This window comes from Hypomesus transpacificus, chromosome 9 (assembly GCF_021917145.1).
Source record: "Hypomesus transpacificus isolate Combined female chromosome 9, fHypTra1, whole genome shotgun sequence".
NCBI classification, from domain to species: domain Eukaryota; kingdom Metazoa; phylum Chordata; class Actinopteri; order Osmeriformes; family Osmeridae; genus Hypomesus; species Hypomesus transpacificus.
Window position 1 is genome coordinate 5,829,753 of NC_061068.1, and position 23,405 is coordinate 5,853,157.

Consider the following 23,405-nt stretch of genomic DNA (forward strand, 5'->3'; position numbering starts at 1 on the left):
AGTGGAAGACCTCAGTCACAACCCCTCACATCAGACCTAATAATACACCCTGACAACAGACCCAGGAGGGGGAGGCCACAAATTCACTCATGGTCAATAATAACCATCTCAGGGTCCAGGGGATATTATATGAGGGGGTAGACAAAAAGGGACAGACCAGAACACAAGACCTCCACTGGCTATCATTGTGTCAACTTGAAGATTAACAGCCTACCAACGCTATGTCACAGGTGATTTATTTAATATACAGTATGTATCAAGTAGATGGTAGGAGTCATGGTTGAGGGAAATGTTGGTGTTCGAGTGTCGACCATTTCAACTACTACGTCAACTACTTTGACAAATTCTCTGTAAGCTCCATGTTCACTAGCTGTCCCAAATATTTCTCCCTCAGCCTGCTGAGGTAAAGAAGAAGAAGCGTCCAGTAATGAAGGAGGAGGATTTGAAAGGAGCACGTAGTAAACTGGGCCTGAAGGGCGAGGTCAAGAGTAAGACCTATGAGGTCATGGCAGAATGTGGTGAGTAGCAGTCGTTCAGCATTCACCACCATATTTCAAACTGTATAACAGCTTTTTCAAGGTTTGACAGTTTCAGTGTGTAGATTCCTCCTCTTGCTTAAAAGTATGAGCCTGAGGACATCATTCGCATGATAATAATGAACTGAAATAGTCAATTAAGGGATGTGTGCAGCGTTGCAGATTTGTTTTCATATGTGGGACAGCTTTGTTTAATAACTGAAAAATAGGCTGTTATATACAATTTTTCTTGATAAAAAATGGGGGAATGGGACAAATTTGCCATTTTCAAAAGTCAAAGCCCCTTGATGTGTGAGCTGGAACATTCTTTCTCTATGGCTATCTCTGAACTCTGGCTCATGTCTGACTGAGCCCAGTTGTGGCAGAAGTGTGAGCCTGAGAGAGAGTTTCCACTCCTCTTATTAGGCTTAAGGTGACATAATGGAATTAGTTGAGGACCAGGGAGGAGGCCTATCATCATACAGCATGGAGTAAACATTACATTTACACAGACTTTCCTCGTGACTTTCATCTTGGGTCTGTCCTCAGAGCGTATGGGGAAGGTGGCTCCCTCTGTGTTCAGTGGCGCAAGGTCTGGTGGAGAAACTGCACTGGAGAAGCCTGTTGCTAAAACACCTGGAGCCAGTGTGTTTGGCAAGTAGAGGCAGGATGGAGAAGCACTGGTTAGAACTGCACCATATCTACAGTAACCGTAGAGACACGTTGAAAGAGGAGGAGATATGTCAGGTATCGTCCTGCTATTGAAAGGTGCGATACATATAACTTCAACTTTATCAGAATGATTCTGGAGCTTGGTGGATAATGCACTACATGTCCTACATTGGAATATTGGTCTTATTTTTCTTCTGATTTTGTGAGTTTGTCATAATTACTAAACACCTAAGATCTCATTCCTTGTTTAAAACACATAACCTATTATGTACTGCTCTTTGGAATTGCCATGCTAAATGCTTCATTGTTTACATGTAAGTGACTTGTTATGCACAGAACATCTAAATTTACCTTTGATAATGTTTTCAATAAATGTGTGTGGTTTCCTTACTACTTGGGTCTTTCGTTCTTGTCTTTTGTAAGTCCGGGGACACTTGGGTTTGCTCATTCCCGACTGGGAGACTGTGTGATGTTATGCCAACAAATGTTTTTAAAGCATGACATGGATTGGCTCCATTGTATATCTCAGATCTTCTTAGGCTGTATCACACTTCCAGGCCCCTAAGATCATCAACCCAGCTCCTTTTAGCCATTCCACAGACTCGGATGAAAACAAAAGGTCCGCCGTTCCCTCCGCTGCAAATCAACTCCTCAACTTTGTCACCTGTTCCCTGTGTGAAAATGCTTGGCCTCCGTATTCAAAACGATTTGCGTTGGGATGAGCAAGTCAAGCACATGTCAGCACAAGCAGCAAGAAAGCTGTTCATTCTCAAGCGTGTCAGAAAGTTCAGCTTATCATCTATTGAACTATTGGTGATTTACACGGAATACATCCGGCCCCTACTCGAGTATGCTGTGCCCATCTGGACCCCTGGACTAGGGAAACAACAAGTTGACCAGTTGGAAAGGATTCAAAAGAGAGCCTGCTGAATCATCATGGGCCGTGCCTACCCTGGATATACAGATGCACTAGCACACCTGGGCCTCACTACTCTAGCTGAAAGGCGTGAGAGACTGAGTCTAAAGTTTGCCAGATCCCTTCTGAACTCTGAATTTGCACACTGGTTGCCGAAGCGCAGATCTGACATCTCAGGTAGAAGCAAGAGAAATGGACACAAACTCAGCATTCCAAAGGCTAACACACTGAGACACTCGCCATATCTGACACGTCTGTTAAGCAAGTGTGGTCATTAGTAGCATACAGTATGTTGATATTTTATCCGTAGTATGATATTGTCTATGTACATTTATCAGAATATCTGTGTATGTTGTTTAATGTCGTGATAAAGTATTGATTAATTATGTTTGTACATTGATTTTTAATTCAGATTTTAAACTGCGACGAATCAATAAAGTTCATCATCATCATCTTTCAGATTACTTGCCCGATTCCCCAACTGCTCAGCCACCTGACTCCCTTTCGAGTCAGTTTAGGGTCACTCGTGCTTATTGTAATTGTGATGTTTGTCTGTTGTTCTGATTTATTGTTGTTTTGCCCTATTTGATGATTTTGTGCAGCACTTTGGTCGGCATTGGCTGTTTTTAAATGTCCTCTATAAATAAAAATTACTTGACATGATTACATAGCGTTATATATAGCGTTATCTTGCAAGCTAAACAATCTCCGACTACAGATGTAGGTGATAATAGTTTCTGTTCTTGATCAGGTCCTCGATATGAAGCCAGTTCACTAATCAGCCGTTCAACCGATAGAGGCTATGGAGTTAACCATGATCAAAGAAGACTATACAAAACTGCCCCCCAGAGGCTAAGGTGAAGCTTGTAGCATAGAATGCCTTTCAGAAACTAGCAAATCAGAGGACCCTCACCTTTGTGCTAGTTCAATAGCATATACTGTATGTTTATGAACAGTTAACCGCCCCATTAATCCGACTAGCTCAGTATTTATCCAAAGCATACAAATTCTAATTTGACCATCAAATCAAAATAATTTGTATAGCATCGTGAGGCTTTTGGAAAACAAAGGAATATTTTAAGCACATTTCGATTTGCTGAATGCACAAATTGTGTTAAACCTGTAAAATATAAATCGTTCATACGAATAAATATTAACATGTGATGCGTAAACTATAAAACAAAAGCATACAAAACACTAAAATCAAAGCTGTTCAGAACAATAATTAAACAAACACAACTTTAAATTATATGCAAATTTCTGGGTCAGTCTTTCTGAGTCAGAACACCTTACTCTTCTGCTGTTGAGACCACTCCTCAAGATGCTAGAAGTTGTGATTGTCATCATTTTACATGACAATCATTTTGGGACAAGAAGGACACTCCCTTGTGTTAACATAACAGTCCTGCTGGTCCACGTGCTAATGTCAGAGACAATGTCTGAGACTGAGTGACAGATGACAAAGGGGTTACGTTATTCAGGTTTTAGCCAATACAGCACTACACTTCCATGAAATACGTACATGGTAAAAACATCAGTAACAGAAATAAGATCTGATCGGGAACTTCCTCACACTGTATATGTTTGTTTTGTGGTGCTCAGGCCGCTTGCTTTAATCCCAAGAGTTGAATTAAAAGTGAGGAAATTACAAGAAATATGTTGATTGAACCATAGCTTTATAATACTTTAATCTGTGCAGTCCTCCCCATGCCATGCCACCTCCACCCCCAACCAACCAATAGCTGCTTAATGTACAGTGGGCATGTAGGAAATCTGCATGACCCACTGTTTACAACTGCATGTCTTGGCTACCCGCAATGTTTTGGGGGCTATCTCGTTGTTGTTATCATTGATCACTTTTGTAAAATGTATGCTAAATCAATACATGTAAATGATTTGTTGGAATGTATACCTGGCATGAGTAAACTTGAAATTAGACTTCTCAGTCCACAAAGTCCACACAAGGTAAACAACATGAATTTCTGCTGCAAGAACTTTAAAGGTATTCCACTGACCAGTTCCTAAATACAACGTTTCTGATGTTTCTTAGACTGATACTATTTTAAATAGTGATCATTAAAGCAACAACTTCTAATGCAGGGTTTGTTAGAGTGGAGGAGACATGAAGTCAGGAATGAAGTGAAGGGAGTATGTGGATGGTGTAGAAAGTGATGATTCACAGTACAAACACACACAAACACAAAGTGAATGGATCACCCCTATAAGTGGGGTGGGAGGGAAAGGAAGGGTTGAGTAGGGACGTTGTCTGGGTAATGAAGTCAGTGTTGAGCTGCAGTTCAGTCATGTCTGGAGTGTGGAGCGTGCTGCTGCTGTGGAGCTGTGTCTCTCACTTTGGTCCCATTTCATCCAATGGAGCTCTGATCATCTCCCGGGATTCCATCACCACACAGGTGACTACTACCATTACCTGTCCATAATAATAATAACAACACTTTTTATGTTTCTGGTTGTGATTGTGGCTGGTATTTTGTTGACTGTTATTGTCAATAATGAAGTGAAATTTAGCTGTGCAATTTTAGTAGATTTTTTTCATAGTGTGCAATAATTTCTATACATTTTGAGTTGGCTTATGAGGTGTGCCTCAATCTGATGAATGAATGTATAAACATCAAATTCCTCTATGTTCACCCATATTTTTATGTTTTCAGGACTCTGGTGGTGGTCCAAGGCTGCTCAAGGTATTATAGGTTTTCTTTATTTACATACATAGTTTCTGCTGATCATCAGACTTCTACTTCTTTGAACATTTTATGTATTTTGAATAGTCAAATCTGTTAAATGTATGTTCTTCCTGCTCGTAGTAGATTATTAAATGTTTTTTTGAGAATATTTTGGTGCGCTCTATGAAATTGCTTCCCAACTCGATATTAATTATCATTAACATTGGCATACAAACAGTGACAGTTCAGTGAACTCAAAATTGTTTATCCCTTTACAGAAAAGGAGTACCCGCAATGAGGGGGTAAGGCAGTACTTTGAATCATATGGGTTGTATTTAGCAATAACAGCAAATATTGGTTGTAGATAAAGTAAAATCATTCAACCTTGTACTGAATCAGCCACACTGTCCAACTAGACCCACTCACGTCATGTTGAGACTGTGAGCAAGGCTGGAGCCATTTGCCTTGGCAATTTTTTTGCATCAGTGCAATACTTTATGCAGAATACAATACTAAACAGAATTCCTAACCCCTCACTTGGTCTCTGGAGGACAGGTGGAGGTTTATGGTGTGAAGGTGGACTGTAAGGTGACCTCTCGCTTCGCCCACACAGTCATGACCACCAGTGCCATGAACAAGGCCAACTCTTCACAGGAAATCTTTTTCGAAGTGGACCTGCCCAAGACCGCCTTCATCACTAACTTCAGCATGTTAGTCTCCCCCCGCTTCCCTGAGTCAATCTGTGTGTGTGTGTGTTTGGTTATATGACTGTGTCGTTTGTTCTCAGGGAGATTGAAAGTCAGACCTATGTGGGTGAGGTGAAAGAGAAGGAAAAAGCCAAGAAGCAGTATGAGAAAGCTATTTCATCAGGGCAAACTGCAGGCCTGGTCAAGTGAGTGAAGCAGGCCAATCACTAAACAATTCATTGAACTATAAGGAATCATCCATATTAAAGTTTTCTATGAAGAGTTTAGAGTAACACAGTGTTTCTCTGTTGTAGGGCATCAGGAAGAAAGATGGAGAAGTTCTCTGTATCTGTGAACATTGCATCCAACAGTAATGTCACATTCACTCTGACTTATGAGGAGATGCTTCAACGTCGTCATGGCCAGTATGAGATCTTAACCCGGGTCAAACCAAAACAGCTGGTCCACAACTTTGAGGTCTACAATCTTGCTATTCTTGTCTTATTTTATAACCAAATGCAAAAGTAGTTTCTATGTCTTTGGTTTGCTGGAAGAGGGGGTTTTCAAGCAATTAGCTTGAATCAATTAGCAACTTGCTCAACTTGAAGGTATATGAACTGAATGGTCTGCAGATGTTCATTTATGTGTTCAACTATGTCTGTCTGTGGATGTGTTTCTTTCTGGGGCAGATTGTAGCAGATATCTATGAACCCCAGGGCATTGCCTTCCTGGACGCCTACGGGACCTTCATCACTAATGAACTGCTCCCCCTGGTGGAGAAGACTGTTACTGACACTAAGGTAACGGTGCTGTTTCCCAATTAACAAGCAACAACACACAACCATATACTGATCTTTAACTAGTTATTACAGTAACCAACTATTAATAAAATACAGGTCTCCAGTGTCTGTAAGGTTATCTCATGTTGTATTTCGTTGATTTTACATTGTTCTTAGAGAGTGTGTTACTCTTTCAGGCGCATGTGTCCTTTTGTCCAACAATGGAGCAACAGAGGACATGTCCAAACTGTGATGGCACGGTGATGGATGGAGATTTCATCATCAAATATGATGTAAATCGAGCTAAAAGTCTGGGAGACATTCAGGTGAGCTCTGTGGATACTGTCTGCTGACCACATTCCAAGTGTTTCAGCTTTGAGTGAACTTACCATATATCCTAAGGAATTACTGTAACGTAATAATGTTGATGACCTATCTTTGTACACTCTCCATGCAGATAGTGAATGGGTACTTTGTTCACTTCTTCGCTCCAATGGATTTACCCAGAGTGGCAAAAAATGTGGTGTTTGTGATCGATAGGAGTGGGTCCATGCATGGAACCAAAATGATACAGGTGAGGTTTGTTATTGACCAGTAAATCAGTGTCTGTCAAAGTGTATCATGTGGGCCTGACTTGAGGAGTTGTAAAGCTGGGACGGTTTTCCCTCGTTGATGTGAACTAACAGCTGAAAGGAAAGGATTGCCCATGTCTCTTCCTTCACCCTCTCCAACAACTGTTCAGTGATTGAAAAATAATAATCTCAAACTGATTTTTAGGTCTATATGACCAATTTCTTCTCTTCAGAATTTGTAATCTGGAATTAGTTTGATATGCAGTCATTGTGTGCATGTACATACATGTGAGTAATGTTTGTACATTTGTACTACATGCGCTTATGTTTCTTCCCATTGGCACTTATTTGCTTTTCTCAATGTATGCTTCATGTTTTTGGGGTTATGTCGTTGTTTATGATCATTGACTTATGCACTTTTGTAAAGCTCTCTCTTGGAAGTCACTTTGGATAAAAGCGTCTGCTAAATGAATAAATGTAAATGTATTGGTGAATGCGAGTGAAGAGTGAAGGGGTGTTCTGACTTATTTGTGACATATTCGGTAGACAATAGACGCACTGCAGACTATCCTCAGTGACCTACATGAGGAGGACTTCTTTGGCCTGGTCGTGTTTGACGACAAAATCACTACATGGAGGGATTCTTTAAGTAAGGCCACAAAGCAGAACGTGACGGACGCAAAGTTATTTGTTGCGAACATACGTGATGATGGAAGTGAGTACCAGTTTCCTGATGCAGTAATTGCACTTAATGAAGGTACCCATCTATCAACATGTCAGCTCATCATGATAACAACATCCCTGATCCTGTGTACTTCAATCCTTCCAGTGACTGACATAAACGATGCAGTGCTGAGGGCAGTGGACATGTTGGTCAAAGACAAGCAGAATAACTTGCTCCCAGATAGGAGTGTGTCCATGATAATCTTACTGACTGATGGAATGCCCAACAGAGGTGAGTTAGGATCTCCTCGCAAATTATATAAAAATAAATCTAACAGTGTTTTTTGTGTGTTTGTATATGAAATATGTTCTGCGCATATGTATGGCTGCCCAAATTTGTCTGTGTGTATGTGTGTGTTTGTGTGCAGGAGTCAGCTATGTCCCACAGATCCAGGAAAATGTAAAGAACGCTATCGCTGGGAATATGTCTCTTTTCTGTCTGGGTTTTGGGAACGACGTGGACTACTCCTTCCTGGATGTGATGGCCAGGCAGAACGAGGGAGTGGCCCGGAGGATCTACGAAGCCTCGGATGCCACTGTCCAGCTCCAAGTGTGTTCCATTGCTCTTAACACACTTTCAGAAATCTGTAGGATGTTTTGTGATACTGTGAATCCTAACTGTATGGGTAAAAGTCACGTGTTAGTTTTCAAATATTAACATTATGAACTATGTAATGATTTTAGACCTATTCAGTGTATTCAGATCAGTCTATATTAATCCTATTTTGGTGCAAATGGTCTTTGAATATCAGTATGTGTGTTTCTCTGTCTGTGTCTGTCAGGGTTTCTATAATGAAGTGGCAAGTCCCCTACTCTCAGCAGTGGACATGCGGTACCCTGATAACATTGTCAACTCCCTGACCACAAACCACTTCCCCCAACTGTTCAATGGGTCTGAGATTGTCGTGGCGGGCCGACTGAATGACAATGACATTGATAATTTCCTGGTGGAAGTGTTTGCACAAGGGGTAAGTAAAAATTTGGACTTTGGTATAAATCTCCCCATAATTCCAGTTGGAAGGCTGCCAACTATTTGTATGCAATTCCACTAGTTCCACTGCTTCTTTCTGTGTCTCTCAAGAGTGAGGACAACTTCCAGGTCCAGGGTCAGGCTAGTGCCCAAGAATGGGATGTCCTCTACCCAGAGCAGGAGTACATCTTCGGGGACTTCACAGAGCGCATGTGGGCCTACCTCACCATCCAACAGCTGCTGGAGAAGAGGTCCGTCTGTTGACCCACTAGTAGCTTTGAGATCTGGGGATGCTTTTTAATAGACCCATAGTTACAAATATGTTATAATCGGCAGGTCTTTAAAACAACTGCAACATACTGCACTGTACAGATTTGGTGTTAAACATATTTGTGTCATCATTCAGAGGAAGTGGCACTGAAGAAGAGAAAAGCAACGCCACAGCCCAGGCTCTGGAGATGTCTCTTCAGTATAGCTTTGTCACTCCCCTCACCTCCATGGTGGTCACTAAGCCTGAGACAGAGGAGGGGCCAGTAGGCCCCTCCATTGCAGACAAGCTGACTGAGGGTAAGATACCTGAAGTGGAAGTGGGAGTACTGAGCTGTACCTGATGTGTTGGAGGGGAAACGTGTTTGTACTGATAAATCTTTCCATTTCATGACAGAGGAAAGACAAAAAATACAGCAACGAGGTAAGAAACAATCCCTGAATTTGACCAAGTTCCTTGGCCAAGATGAGGACGAATCATGTTAATATCTATTAATGCGATGTCATCCCTGAAATCCCTTGGTGGTTTGATTAGGTTATCCTGCACCCAGCTTGATGAGTTATAACTCCCGCTTATCACCAACATACTTTGGTAAGTCACCCCTGCTCCAGAATCAGGGTCAATACCCAAGATCTCTTAAACGTATGGAGATGTAGATCACAATCTTGTGTCTGTGACATGTTTCTGTTATTCCTACAGTGGATGGAGACCCCCACTTCATGATTGAGCTGCCAGAGAGGGAGGATGCGCTGTGCTTTAACATCGATGACACACCAGGGACCATCTTGAATCTGGTGAGGGACCCACAGTCAGGTGAGCTCTTGGATCGAGATGTACTCTGCCAGGAGGACATGTACTGTTCAATTGAAACTGTTAAAGTGTCTTTAACAAAACAGACTTTCTTCAACTGTTTTTGTTTGAATGTATCCTTCCCATGTTGCTTTGCAGGTCTTCTGGTTAACGGGCAGACAATTGGAGATAAGAAGGTGGCTCCAGATGGCAAAGTCAACACCTATTTTGGGCGTTTTGGCATAGTCCACCAGGGATTAGGCCTGAGACTGGAGGTGACCACTCAGGACATCACTGTGTTTCAAGATGACAAGCAGGCCAAGCTGCTGTGGTCCGACACCGCCACTGTCAAAGGACCCACGTGAGTCTGTCTGTGGTAGCTCACATGGAGCAAGAAACAAGTTTGTGTGGGCTGTGCTATTTATATATTTTCCTGTTTAAAAATCCTAGCAATACGATATATATATACGTGATATACAATCACAATGTAATACTTTTATATGAAGAATGAATTGAGTCATGCTGTCTTGCTACATTCCTAGTTACACAGCTCTCTCTACTTTTCTCCTCCCCCTCATTCTTCTTGCTGTCCACCAGTGTGGACTTGCAGGTGACCAAAGACCGCAGTCTGACAGTCACCATTAGAGATTCAGTGAAGTTTGTGGTCCTCCTTCACAAGGTGTGGAAGGGGCACCCGTATCACCAGGACTACCTGGGCTTCTACACCCTGGACGAACACCTTCTCTCTTCCAGGGTCCATGGCCTGTTAGGTACACCAAATCACAGTGCAGTACTATAGAGTACTATATACCTGTCCTCTAATTTGCAACAGGAGGGAGTATCAGTGCTGATCCAATTTCAAATCGCATACATTTAGAATTTTAACTTTTAGTAGGTACTCCTCTTTTGCTGCACAAAGAACTTTTGTTCAGAATATCCAGAAAAGTATGTTGGCATGTGTGCCCCCTACAGGCCAGTTTTATCATGGGGTACAGTTTGAGGTGAGGGACCTGCGCCCAGGAGAAGTCCCAGAGAAACCAGATGCAACCATGTTGGTGAAGGGAAAGGAGCTCAATGTGACAAGGTAGGGTAGATGTAGTATACTGTATATCAGTGCATAAACATCTACTACCACACAAAGTCCCACATTCATATCCACGTCAATGCCCCTTCCCTGTCCTCTATCTACAGGGGGTGGCAGCGGGACTTCAGGAGAGATCTAAAGAAGGGTGAGAAAGTTCCCTGCTGGTTCATCCACAACAACGGAACTGGCCTCATAGATGGAGACATCTCAGACTACGTTGTGTCAGGGGTTTTCAAGGCCATTTGAGATTAACCAGCTCACTCTCAGTCCCAGAGGAATCAATGCAGCATCTATATACGTAGTCTACAAACAGCACATACCTTAATGAAATAATAACTGTCCTCCATAACTATATGTTCATATACGAAAGCAAAACAAGAAGACAGAGGTCAAGTGACAATAAAATGTGCGATAAGATTAGAGATATGTCAAAATAATTGGTTATGGACCATAGGGGGTCTTCTTGATTGGGTTTAACCTGGAAATATTACAAATAATTTAGAGTATTTGCATTTAGTAAATCTATACCCTCCAAAATGCAATGGTTTGGCAAGTCTTAACACAAGCCTGGTTGTGTGTGTGAGCAATTGGCACAACAAAAAATTCAATAACCAGCCACGCTGGTTACGTTAGCCAGATGGCAGGTCACTTCCTTTCACTAATAGCTTCACACAAGGCTTTAGTGTTTTGAGTGTAGCTGACTTAGTGCGTGCGAGACTTGTTCTTCCTGTACAGTAGGTTCTGCATGACTGGGACACCTCACCTTTTTGATTCAGAATCTTATCTTTATATGGATAATTATTCTCTATGAGCCTACCAACAATTAAAAACAGTACTACCATCCGTCTGAATATGCGCTTTTGTACTTGGTATGTCTTGTTTTACATTCACCTACAGGCATAGTTTTGTCATCGAGATATTTGTGTGTTGTGTAAGTGCACATGCATGTGTATCGCTCACTTTATTTAACTGTTTGCTACAGTGTTTCCCCTACTCTGGTTAAATGGCTGTGGTGTGTGTGTGCTAAAAGAGCCGTGGCTGCAGCAATAAAACAGGTCATGTCGGAAGTTCATGAGTTGAGAGGGTTTTTCTTGAGGGGATCTTTAGAGGTATGTGTGTGTGTTTAGAGTGGGCTCTCTAATTTACTCCAGATGTCGGCATGGTGATATCAATGGTTTGAGAGGTCCTGCATCATTGTTCTCCATGATAATGAACTGAACTGTAGAAATGATCATCCAATTTCACACCAATAAGCATTAACTTCAATAATATAATATACTGCAGCCTTTGTCCTAGTTCAGTTTCTCAGGAGCAATATTGTCAAAGATGTGTGTTGCTGTTTCAGTTCCAAACCTCAGCCAACAAAGATGTGATGCATCAATATTGTCAAACAAGGTTTGACCAGAGGAGGGCAGCAGAGATCTGTGAAGAATATTGTCATGCAGATCTGTGGCCTCCAGTATTTGAACACAGATATTTTCTGACCTTACCCTTTAAGTTTTATGCCAATGAAACTGTGAATAAAACATATGAAAACCCATTTCAACATTTAATGCCACAAAATGTCACATGAGATGTCAACTCTTGAACCAAGCCTAAGTCTGTGTAAGCTGGAGGAAGCTTTATGATGTTCTATATAGATTGAGGTGCAAAAAGCTAAAATGGTTTCAACAATGATCCTTGTGTATTACAGACACTTCATCAGTTTCTCACAGTTTCAGAAACTTTCCCAGTTACTGTGGTTACTCAACTAGACAACTCTAACATTGTTTTCCATACGTTATTGTCGCTAACTTTGTTCTAACTCTTCAACCCTGGCCTCACCCCTTCCTCACCTCCCAGGTCTCACCCCCCACCCACCTTGTACTCCCCTGCTTGTTGTACCTTTGTCCCTGCTCGAATAGTTCACATTGCTGTTGCCGCTGGTGCATGATGCTGGGACTGAGCACTCTTTGTACACACGCGTGTGGGAATGGCGGAATGCAGGCCCTTGGCGTGTGGTGTGCTGTGACACGCGTGTGGCCGCTGACGCCAGCCAGCCCGCCCGTCTGTCTGACGGTGCTGCTGTTTGGATACACCTGACCGACGTTGACATCTGCTACACACCACACCAAGCGGGCACCGTGCCTAGTCCATATATCTCTCTTCCTTGTCTTCACCCTACAGAGCCGACCAGGGAGCCAGGGTCTAAAGGGGACCAGTAGTGAGGTGTAGTTTGACAAACCTGTAGTTTTGAATCATCATTCTGTACTTTTAAGTGCAACATTTCGGGCACTTTGTTAGGGAAAGTTCAAAGTACTGGAACGTTGCTGAAATGAAAAGTGGTTTAAAGTGTTATTGTTCATTGAATGAAACAGTCATTTTTCACTGAACTAAACTAAACTAAACTATAACTAAATAAATAATGAGAATTGTGACGGTATAGTGTGCAGTGTGGGACTATCCGTGCAGTGTACAGTAGTAATGTAGTACTGTACTCTGCAGTATAACTGCCACCTATCAGGCTGAGGAAGTGACAATTTTAACCTGGTGTTGACCTTAGAAAAAGACGGCTTACCACCAAGTCAGGAACAGGCCATACGAAGAGGAGGACTTTCTCAAGTTCCTCTCTCCCTTATCCCTTCACACGGAAACAATTAACATGACTGATAAGAGGCTGAACATATTTCTATCCCTTTATCTTGTTTGTTTGTTTGTTTTCCCCTCATGACGAAAGTCTTGTGTCTTCAATGTCACGCCTCTTTTAAATCACTTTGACATCTGATGTGGGTGCTAGGAAAGAAAATCATGTCAGGGAGGGATTGAAAGAGGCAGAGAAAAGAGAGAGAGAGAGAGAGAGAGAGAGAGAGAGAGAGAGACTGAGTGGGGCCTCATGTTTATCAGAATCAGGGAGTTGAATTCCAGAGACTGGGTTGATAACAGAGAAAAGAAACAAACAACAAACATTAAAATAAAAAGAGCAAATGAAAAAAACAGTGCGCCCAGACGAACGTCAGTGCGGTGTGACAAATAGTGAAGCGCTTCTCGGTCCCCAAGGGGCTATCAGGAAAGAGCAACCCACTGGACAGCTGATACATTGTGGTTGGTGTATGTGTGTGGTGTTTTGTCTTGTCAATTTCTCTGTTTTATGCAGGTAATCCAGTGTCTACTGAGAGAAACATGTCTTACTGTTTAGTACAGCATTGATGCTGACGTTTAATGTCTGATCCTGAATCGCATCACACCACAGACCCTATTCTACTAAAACAACATGACCCAGATTCTTAACTAAAACTAAAGCTAACATTGTCCCACCCTTTATGAGTCGGAAAATACATGGCCCTAGAGATATGAAACCAACAGTAGATGTTGGGGATTTCAGCCTTCTCCATCTGTTTCAGTTTTAGAATGGTTTTGATAAACTCAGCGTGACCCTTGATTGGTCTAATCTCACCCTCTTTTGCTTTGGAAGGTCAGCTGACAGAATTTAGCACCGTGATTGGACAAGAATCTTATAAGGAAGAGAAAATACCTGGTATTGTTTTTAGGGAAACAGGATCCCTGTTAGCTGTTCAGTATGTAGTATAAACCATGGCAAAACTTCAAAATAAGTGTTTGGGACAAGAATCTTCTGTACATCTTATTCAGACATAGTTTTCCCAAGCAGGGCACGGTCAATTTATTATAGTTTGCCCTTTTAGGTATATGTGGTTGTAAATCCATGAAGTACCAATTGTGCATGTAGATTTAGCTGGCTGCAATATTCCTTCTTCCTTTTGTGGGTAAATTACTAAATACAAGATCCCGGCCTTGTAGTAAACATGGTCTTTTTGAAAATTGGAATGGGGTTACATTTTATTGTACCATTAAGCTGACGAGATAAAGCCAAACTATAGTACATCTCATCATTAGGGAGTCAGGTGGCTGAGCGGTTAGGGAATCGGGCTAGTAATCTTAAGGTCGCCAGTTCGATTCCCGGCTGTGTCAAATGTCGTTGTGTCCTTGGGCAAGGCACTTCACCCTACTTGCCTCGGGGGAATGTCCCTGTACTTACTGTAAGTCGCTCTGGATAAGAGCGTCTGCTAAATGACTAAATGTAAATGTCTAAATGTCATGAGTCAAGAACTTTTCAACCCGGAACCAGTCCCTCCAGGGTGCCTGTTGATGATGTTTGGAGGGTTTAGCCTGGCTAGATTAGATCACAGGACCGCTGTGTTTGTTTGTTTTGATTTGGGAGGGGCGAAGGTCCTGAGGGACGCCCCCTCACAACCCCAACCCCCTCAGGCCGCACAGTCCACTGGAGCCCATTGACCCCCTCCTCACCCCAAGATACCCAAAGCATTCTGGGGGAAATATATACGAGAGTGCCATAGCTTACAGTCTTCTAGACCAAATCACAACCAGACCCTTCATTCTGGAGTAGCCACCCAGGGAGGATGCCTCTAACTCTCTAAACCCCCAGAAGAAGCTCATCCCAGTGGGGTGATTTCCCTTTCATCTGCCTGTGGGTCACAGCCAGCAGACACTCTTGGTGTTGGAAGTTCTCATTGCTAGGTGGAGAACATGGCTGTGACATCCTCGGCATTGTGACATGTCATACAGGAAACTTATGAGAACAAATTTGTATATCTTACTCATTTGTAAAAGAAAAAATTGAGATGTAGAGTTTTTTATTCTTGGTGATCTTTAATTATCGGTGTATAACCTCCAAATCAGGGTAGAGAATCGTGTCATACCCTCTGTTTTCACAACTTTCCATACATCCGCTTTTCTATCCATTGTCCATCTTTCCATCTCTCCACCTCTATGCTTGCACTCACAGCACAGGCCCTCTCAATCCCCACCTCCCCCTGCCCTATTGGCTGACCTCTGCTTCATCTCCCACAAGCCTTCAGGCTAAGCAGCCTGGCACCAGACAGTTATTCAACCCCTCAGGCCCCCTCACAACAACAGGTCAGAAAGGGAGAGGAAGGACAGAGGGTCGAGACAGTAAAGGAGAGTGAGAGCTAAAAGACAGAAGAACATATTCAAGTATAGTTATTATATTATCACCCTCCCTATCATTTATCAAATAACACTTTACATTTTTGGATAACTAGAATGTTTTCTGATGTAAAGAGTTTACGTTTGTATTACTCCATTATGTGAACTGTTTTGAAACTCACGGCCATTGTGAAATTCTTTCTAAAGTCAATTATTTTGTGGACTTGCACAAAAACAAGAACAATTCATTTGTAAAGTTTAAGAATTTTGTTTAACTATTTTTTCCCCCATTGTTATTATAATTTCTTCTTTTAACCCAGCTTTTAAACTTAACATTGGAATTTTATATTCAAGCAATTAATTTGTTTTTATTACGTTTAATTTAGTTATAATCCCATGAAACAGGAAATAAAGGCAGAGGAAGCTGTGATTGGATTAAAAGTCGTCTTTGTAAACATTGTGACCCGTGTCTTTGACGCCCCTCCTTTTCTCCCTTTAAAGGAAGTCTCTTCATGACAGGAGCGCAGAGAGATGAAGGCCTCTTTAAAAGAGGACACGAGTTGGCCAGGCTGGCTTTGGAGTCTTTGTGAGGCACGTAGGCCTGTGTTTACACTCGGTTTTGTTCTTTTAAATCCTGCTGGGTTTGTGTTTGTCTTTGAGCTCTGCTTTGAGCGATTAGTGAATACGGTTGAACCGCTGAATGAAGACGTTATTCTACTGTAGCTTCTTACACAAGATTGGAGTATTCCTCCTGCATATCAATGAATAAGACAGTTCTATGTTTGCAGAATTTGTTCATGATGGGACATTATTTGGCTGTACTGTGGGCTGGAGGTTGGCTGTACTGTGAGGCAAATAGAGAGCACTGTGCTCGTCTGGTGATGTCGGTAAAACTTGCCACCAGAGATGGACGGTATCAGAGGAGGCATCAATGGAAATCTGAGTTGTGCCATTAGACAGCATGAAGAGCAGGATCATGGAGAGAGATGGAGAGAAAGAGGGGGAGAGCGAAGTCGAGAGAGAGAGGAAAAGAGAGAGAGAGTAAGGTTGAGGACACAGAACGGATTGTTCTGAAACAGACTGACGGACCTTTTAGCCTTATCTCCACGAGCTACTCTTACAAAAAACGAAAGAGAGAAGAAGAAAAAAAAGCCCTGCTCTTTCTCTTCATCCCATTTCCCTTTCTCTCATTTCTACCGTCTTCCTGTCTCTACCGTGCCTTATTTGTTCTTCTTCTTTTGTTCATCTCTCTTGACTCACCACAACTAAAATACTCTTAACCCATGCACTGCCTCCATCCCGTTCCTCCAATATCTCACATGGATGTTCTACTATTACAGCATCTAGTAGCCTATCTCTCTTCTACTGAGGTTTTGGTATTGTTCACTGCCTGCTTCTTTAGAGCAGTTGGTTCCATCAGGCTTGGGAGTGGTTTCACATGTTCAGGATCCTCTATACAACGAGTGTTTAGTACAGGCCCTTCTGTACATGTTCGAAGCCCCAGGCAATGATAGCTTTTTTAGTCTCTTACGCAAATGCCATAGCGTGGCCACGCCTTTATTTGCATGTGTTTACATATGCCAGTCCCTGCAGATTCAGATTTTCTGCGTGTCAAAGTGATGTGGCGCAGCACAGGGGTGTGGGGCTGCACAGGCGTGCGGCGGTGTTGTGCTGTGATGACAGGGTGAGGCGGCCCTCTCCTCCCTCTATGACAGAATGAAACGGATGGATAATTAGATATCAAAGGGTGGCAGGCAGGGTGTGGCGAGGCACGCGAGCCCCTCCGATGCTAAAGCACTTATTAATGAGATAGGCCTTATCTGCTCTCCTCCCAGGAATTCTGCCTTTGATCGGCCTGACTCTGGACTTAATACATTTTTGATTGATAGGCTGAGATGACAGAGAGAGGCGGTGTAACAGGGGCAGGGGGCTGAGGGGTGTGTGAAAGGGGGTGGGAGGGGGTGAATGCTCAGATGCAAGTGTAACGATGCCCTTCATATGATCAAATGACTTATGACAAAAAGCCAAGATGGCGCCTACGTGTTGGAACAAACATGACATACATGCACACCCCAGCATACCTAGACACACTCACTGACATGCACCCACACATTCCTCACTGCATACATCCGCACGCACCCACACACTCCTGCACACATAAATTCTCAGTAACACACCGGACAGACAGGCCCATTCACTCACCTTAAACCCAACTATAACTCAAACACACCAAGGTATTAAGAAATCTCCTTCTGGAGACAGAGCGAGGGATGGAGGGAGAGAAGTCAGGAGAGAGTGGGGAGAGCAAGGCGGCGATAAGACCCTCCCGCATTGGAGATGAGTTATAGCCCACCCAGGAGGACGTTGGCAAACAGTGACCCGGCAGACCGCACTGTGGGATTGGTGCATCTGGCATTCCCAGTTACCAAGGTGAGGGGCGAGCAGGCGGGGGGGCGAGCTCACGGAGAAAGATAAGAGCTAAAGACCTTGACCAGTGGGAGGAGAGGAAATATGGAAAAACAGACACACACACACCTACAGATGCCCCCCTTTCGACAGGGGATGACAGAGCATGACCATTACTGCGGCGTGTCACCTTGTTATGAGCCTCTGTCAGCACGGGGCGCTGGGTAAATTAAAGAAGCTATAACTGCATCTCTGTCACCCGCCCATCACCCGCCATTCATCACAGTACGGGCGGGCGATGGGATAACCCCCCGCCCCCCCCATCAGGTGGATAGATAGATCAATGTGTCAGGCACATTTCAGGGCTCCAAATCAATCACACTAACAAAGGGGGGGGGGGGGGGGGGGGGGGGGGGTGAAGCGTCATATAGAGGACTTTAGGCCTGCTTCTGGTTGAGTCAGGAAAAGAGGCCTCTCCTGTCCTCTACTTGCCATTGGCTTACAGTATGACCGTGTAGAAAGTGATGGTGTAGCCCAACCTCTGGATCACGCTCTGTCAAGTTCTGTCATAGTCAAAGGTCACTCCTTAAATTATGTTGACCCACCACTATCGTTGTAGCATTTAAACATTGATGTGATGCAATTCTGCAACTCCACACTTTAAATGCACTGCAAGACACATGTTCTTTCGCTTCAACACACACACACACACACACAGAGACAGAGAGAGAAGTATGCACAGTACAGAAGGAGCAGCAGTCATTTAACAGCGTGAGAACATCACTGTCAGAGACCGTGATGAACGGAAGGCAAAATGTACAACGCTGGGATAGAGAAGAGGGAGGGGATGAAAGGGGAATAGAAGGGGGTTAGATGATAAGAGCAAGAAGAACTGATAGAAAAGAGGAAGACGAAAGCGTGGAGAAAAATATGATTAAAAAGAGCAATCACCAGTCAGAGACTGATAAACGGACGACTTGTTAATTACAACTGTGCAACTCGTGGGTATGTGATCGGGTTATGTTCACGTATCTCGTTCGCCTTTTCAAGACTCTCTTCTACGTTTTCTTTTCTCTGTCTTCTCTTTTCCTATCCGTCTCTAAGACGTTCACTATGAACTTACCAGAGGGTCTTTCATGAACTGTTCAAATGTACACACTGATGTGTGGACATTCATTCATCCTGCCAAATGTGTTCCATCCAAATCTTAGGGGGGCAAATCTTAGACTCATCATTTAATGGATGGTGGGTGTGAAGATCAAACAGAAATAATGAGAGCTTAAAAGATTGAGAGTGAGGTATCACTGATATTTGAGTTCTCCAGGCCTTGGGGCTGTAAGATGTGAGATGGGCCATGATCCATAAACAAAGAGCTGACAGCCCACCCATCACACAGACAAGGCTGCCTGCCTGCTTTCTGTTCCAGCTCAGATAAAGCTGGGCGGCTCCTGCTGGACCTAATTATCCATCACCCATCTCCATCCACCCTCACACCTGATCCATCAACCCTTTTGTCTGCTGCATCGCCCCCATCACCACCCCTCAAACCTGCCATATTACCATCCTCACCTGCCCCCTCGTATCTCCCCTGGCCCATCAACCCTTACACTTGCCCTATTGCCCTCCTAACCTGCCCCATCACTGTCCTCACCTGCCGCATCAACCCCTACACCTGTTCGGATCACATGGACTCACCTGCTCCATGCCCACTACATTCTATACAACCACTCATCTGACTAATCAGTCTGTACAGTGATTCTGTATATTTTACATAGAATCTTGGGGGACATTCAGGTGGTTTATGAAACTTTTGATGTGCCTGAGTTAAAGCTGGAAAGGTGTTTAGGTGCCCACGGTTAAAGTTCAATATTAGACTTGCATTATTCATGTGGTATCTCTGCAATGCTCTGTGTAAAGCCAATTGTTCTTTTTCACCACATTCATTTCCATGTAAATGGAGAACAAACGGTATGGTATGGTGTGAATACGTGACTGAGTGAATGGCATTGTGTTTCCAGAATACTTGAAGACTGTTGTCTTGTCAAACCAGTCAAAACAGGTGTTTGAAAGAGTGGTGCCAGACTATGGTAATACAATTTATCCTGTCCCATATTTAGCAATATTTCAAGAAAATTCAGCTCCCCCTAAATGACCATTCAAGGCCACCATTGTTTCCTTGTCACTTCTGATTTTGTTTTGTATTCGTCCCCTTTGTAGCTTACAGGGAATGGGAATTATGCAAATAGGCATTGGCATCCTGAGACACTGTTTTGACACCCACACAGTCGAAGGCCGCCCCCTAAATAACCACATGTCATCCTCTCAACTCCGTCAGCTCACTTTGGCCCAGTTTTGTGATCCTGTCGGCCTCTCATACACACCTTCACAAACCCCCCCTAACTATTTACTTCTCATCAACCACACACACACACTCTACCATGCATGTTCTTTGAGTCCGACTGGACAGCCATTGAAACAGGAAGTCAGGAGAAGTGATGAGAGGTCCTGTCTGTCATTACTGCCCACAGTACTTACAAATATGTATTAAAAGTGGTGTACATACATTTACTTAACTACATTTACATTTAGCAGACGCTCTTACACAGAGCGACTTACAGTAAGTACGGAGACATTCCCCCGAGGCAAGTAAGGTGAAGTGCCTTGCCCAAGGACACGTCCTTTCGGCACAGCCGGGATCAAACCGGCAACCTTCTGATTAATAGCCCGATTCCCTAACCGCTCAGCCACCTGACACTTAACTAGTTCCTTATTTGATACACACACACATCAGTCACACACACATCGCCCCCCACCCCCCCCCCCCCCCCTCCCCCATCATTTTAACGAAAATTCATAACAGACGTGGTCGCGCCCCCGTCGGAGGTAGACTTGGCCGACGTTCGCCCGCACCCGGGATCAAACACTCCACCTCCGACATCTCAAGCGCGACCATGTACGCCAACGAAAAGCTAGCGACTCCATGGCACGGATGGCCTCCAAAGACAAACTTAAGAGTGAGTTTAACCGATCTACACGGGTTTATAACGTCTGTACACCAAGTATTTCATAACTAGTTGAACGTTAACTCAGTAAGATATCGGAGATATCAGCCCATTGACTGTTGGTTTTCATTGGTTTTCACCGCGTGCAATGTCAGATAACTAGCTGATTTAAAGGAAGCTTGAGAGGTGCTACTGTAGCTAACGTGCGTGCCTGGCTGCCACTACATAATGATAGTGTATGCTACTGTTGGCTCACTTATCAAATATTTAGCTGTTAAAAATGTTTTAAGAGTAACTTCCCAGCGTTTACTTTTTTTCTATGCTTTCTTTCTTTTTTGTGTCCCAGATTTATGTTGCGACGACATTTTCCTGACACCCGTTGCTAACGCACTCCAAATGTAACACTGATTCGCACATCACAATATTTGGGAATTGGGAACGTGCAGCTGAAGCAGATCATTTATTAGAGCGGGAGCTCCCTAGGGGGGGGGGACCTTAGAGATTTCAAACTTTTTAATGTAGAAAAAGTTAATTCAATATTTGTATTCAAGTGTATTATTTAGTTTTAAATTATTGATTTGATTGACAAATAATTACTACAGACATGAAAAGCCCCCTCTAAGTCATGGTCCCCGTGAATCATATCCACCTTTCCCCGCGACGGCCCTGCACGCACACTACGAAATTAAAGAACTGAACTACTGGACTGAGGGTTGGGTTAAAGACAATTTTTCTACAGAGAGGAAAAGAGAGAGGGGAGGAGAATGGTTGAAATAGAGAGTAAATTAAAGAGAATAAAGGAGTTGAAATGGAAAAAGCCTATCGCAGAAAGAACTGAGTGATGACATCAAAGCGAGTCTCTGTGCCAGGGGGCCACAGGGTACGTGTTCTTCCACCCCTGCATATGAGAGAGAAAAGAACTTCAGACCATAATGATTGTCCATTAGTCTGTTGCAGTCCCTTAATTCTCCTTCCTGTGCTAGTTTGGGAAGTCAGAGGAAGGTTTCTCAACTGTGGGAAACCCTCTCAGGACCTCAGGTTGACCTCTGCGCTCCGCAACTTGTCCTAATGAACCCCGACACAACAGTCTCCGTCCACAGCAGAACCAACACACACTCACACTGTCACACAGGGGACAAGATATTCCTCGTTTGTGGAACTAATTTGTAGTTGTGTATGCTTTGACAACAGCAGCAGTGTAACATCTCAACGGTTTGTACTTAATGGAGTGAGTTCATTTCTGTCATTGACGTGACTGATGGCTTCTGTCATAAATTTGAAATGAGCTCAGGAGGACATGTATTTAAACAGTTTCTGAACTCGCTAAGTTCTCTTGATGATAATGATGATGAGGATGAGTGTTAGTCACGCCACGCGTGGTCTGAGAGGAGGTGTGACCCCTATGTCCACCAAGATCATTACTCTCTGTGCCTCACTCACTGACACTGTTCCTCTACAGCAGATCAAACAGCTTACATTGTGAGTGGCTGGGCTGACACGACAGGAAATGATATCTCTGTGAGCTCACTGTTATTTGTATTCATTCATTTCATCTTCTTGCTTGCTGCAACGCCACAATTTCCCCTTGGGGATCTACACAGTACCTACTACTACTACGACTACATCAGTGGAATTGGAGTGCGCATGTGTGTGTGTGTGTGTGTGCGTCTGTGAGAGAGAGAGGGTGCATGGTTCAGATTGGGGGTCATGTGAAACACCCCTGGCACTCTGGGTAACTCTCAGACAGACCTCTAATGCGTGACCTGGAAGTGGTTGTGTCAAGGGTGAAGGGTCTGACAAAGAGGTTTGTCTCTGTTGACAAGACCCCTCTCAAGCTGTATACAACTGTCATCCCCAGTCTAGAACTCTCCAACCCTTTTTGCAGCACTGCTCCCTTACCCGTCCACTTGTGTTCCCTGTCAGAGTCATCAGTGATTGTTTTATAGAAAGGCATTGTTGGCTTTCAAGACATCACCACAGGTTCAGGAAGGACAGACGGGAGAGGAGCAGAGATATCAGTCTGTACATCCTTGATTAACTCACATTCCTACACTCTAAACCTTGGTCAAACAAGGATAGGTGTCCTTCACTTGAACTTCAGACCATTGATCAGTGTAGAGAGGTTTGATGAGGTGGGTGGAGGAGGGTAGATATAAAAGTCACAGAGTTCGGGTTGCATGTTAAACAAACAGTGGGGCCTTTTTCAATGGAGAGTGCCAGAGGTTTGCTTAAGTTAAGTCAATTAGTGTTAATTTGCAGAAGTAACCTAATTTTCAGGAAAAACAAATGGTGGAATTTTAATTGGACACAAGTTACTGGGAGTAATGGTGAAAATGAGGCGAGACCGATGGAAAGATTAATGGTTTGTGAAGACTGATGC

At 43.4% G+C, this 23,405-nt stretch overlaps 2 protein-coding genes across 2 annotated transcripts; both read left to right on the forward strand.

Annotated features, from left to right (window-relative positions):
- Nucleotides 1-27: 27 nt before the first annotated feature.
- On the forward strand, nucleotides 28-1,580 carry mustn1b (musculoskeletal, embryonic nuclear protein 1b). Its single transcript, XM_047025485.1, has 3 exons — nucleotides 28-230; nucleotides 395-518; nucleotides 1,065-1,580. The coding sequence occupies exons 1-3, from the start codon at nucleotides 222-224 to the stop codon at nucleotides 1,175-1,177; spliced, it is 246 nt and encodes an 81-aa protein (XP_046881441.1). The 5' UTR covers nucleotides 28-221; the 3' UTR covers nucleotides 1,178-1,580.
- Nucleotides 1,581-4,409: 2,829 nt separating this feature from the next.
- LOC124471868 (inter-alpha-trypsin inhibitor heavy chain H3-like) lies at nucleotides 4,410-11,498 on the forward strand. The gene is made up of 22 exons (XM_047026504.1): nucleotides 4,410-4,514; nucleotides 4,773-4,802; nucleotides 5,063-5,086; nucleotides 5,340-5,494; nucleotides 5,572-5,676; nucleotides 5,785-5,947; nucleotides 6,160-6,270; nucleotides 6,447-6,575; nucleotides 6,707-6,823; nucleotides 7,368-7,536; nucleotides 7,651-7,776; nucleotides 7,913-8,094; nucleotides 8,327-8,512; nucleotides 8,626-8,765; nucleotides 8,921-9,081; nucleotides 9,179-9,205; nucleotides 9,317-9,373; nucleotides 9,482-9,595; nucleotides 9,731-9,932; nucleotides 10,169-10,341; nucleotides 10,544-10,655; nucleotides 10,763-11,498. The coding sequence occupies exons 4-22, from the start codon at nucleotides 5,400-5,402 to the stop codon at nucleotides 10,899-10,901; spliced, it is 2,508 nt and encodes an 835-aa protein (XP_046882460.1). The 5' UTR covers nucleotides 4,410-4,514; nucleotides 4,773-4,802; nucleotides 5,063-5,086; nucleotides 5,340-5,399; the 3' UTR covers nucleotides 10,902-11,498.
- The last annotated feature ends 11,907 nt before the right edge of the window (nucleotides 11,499-23,405 follow it).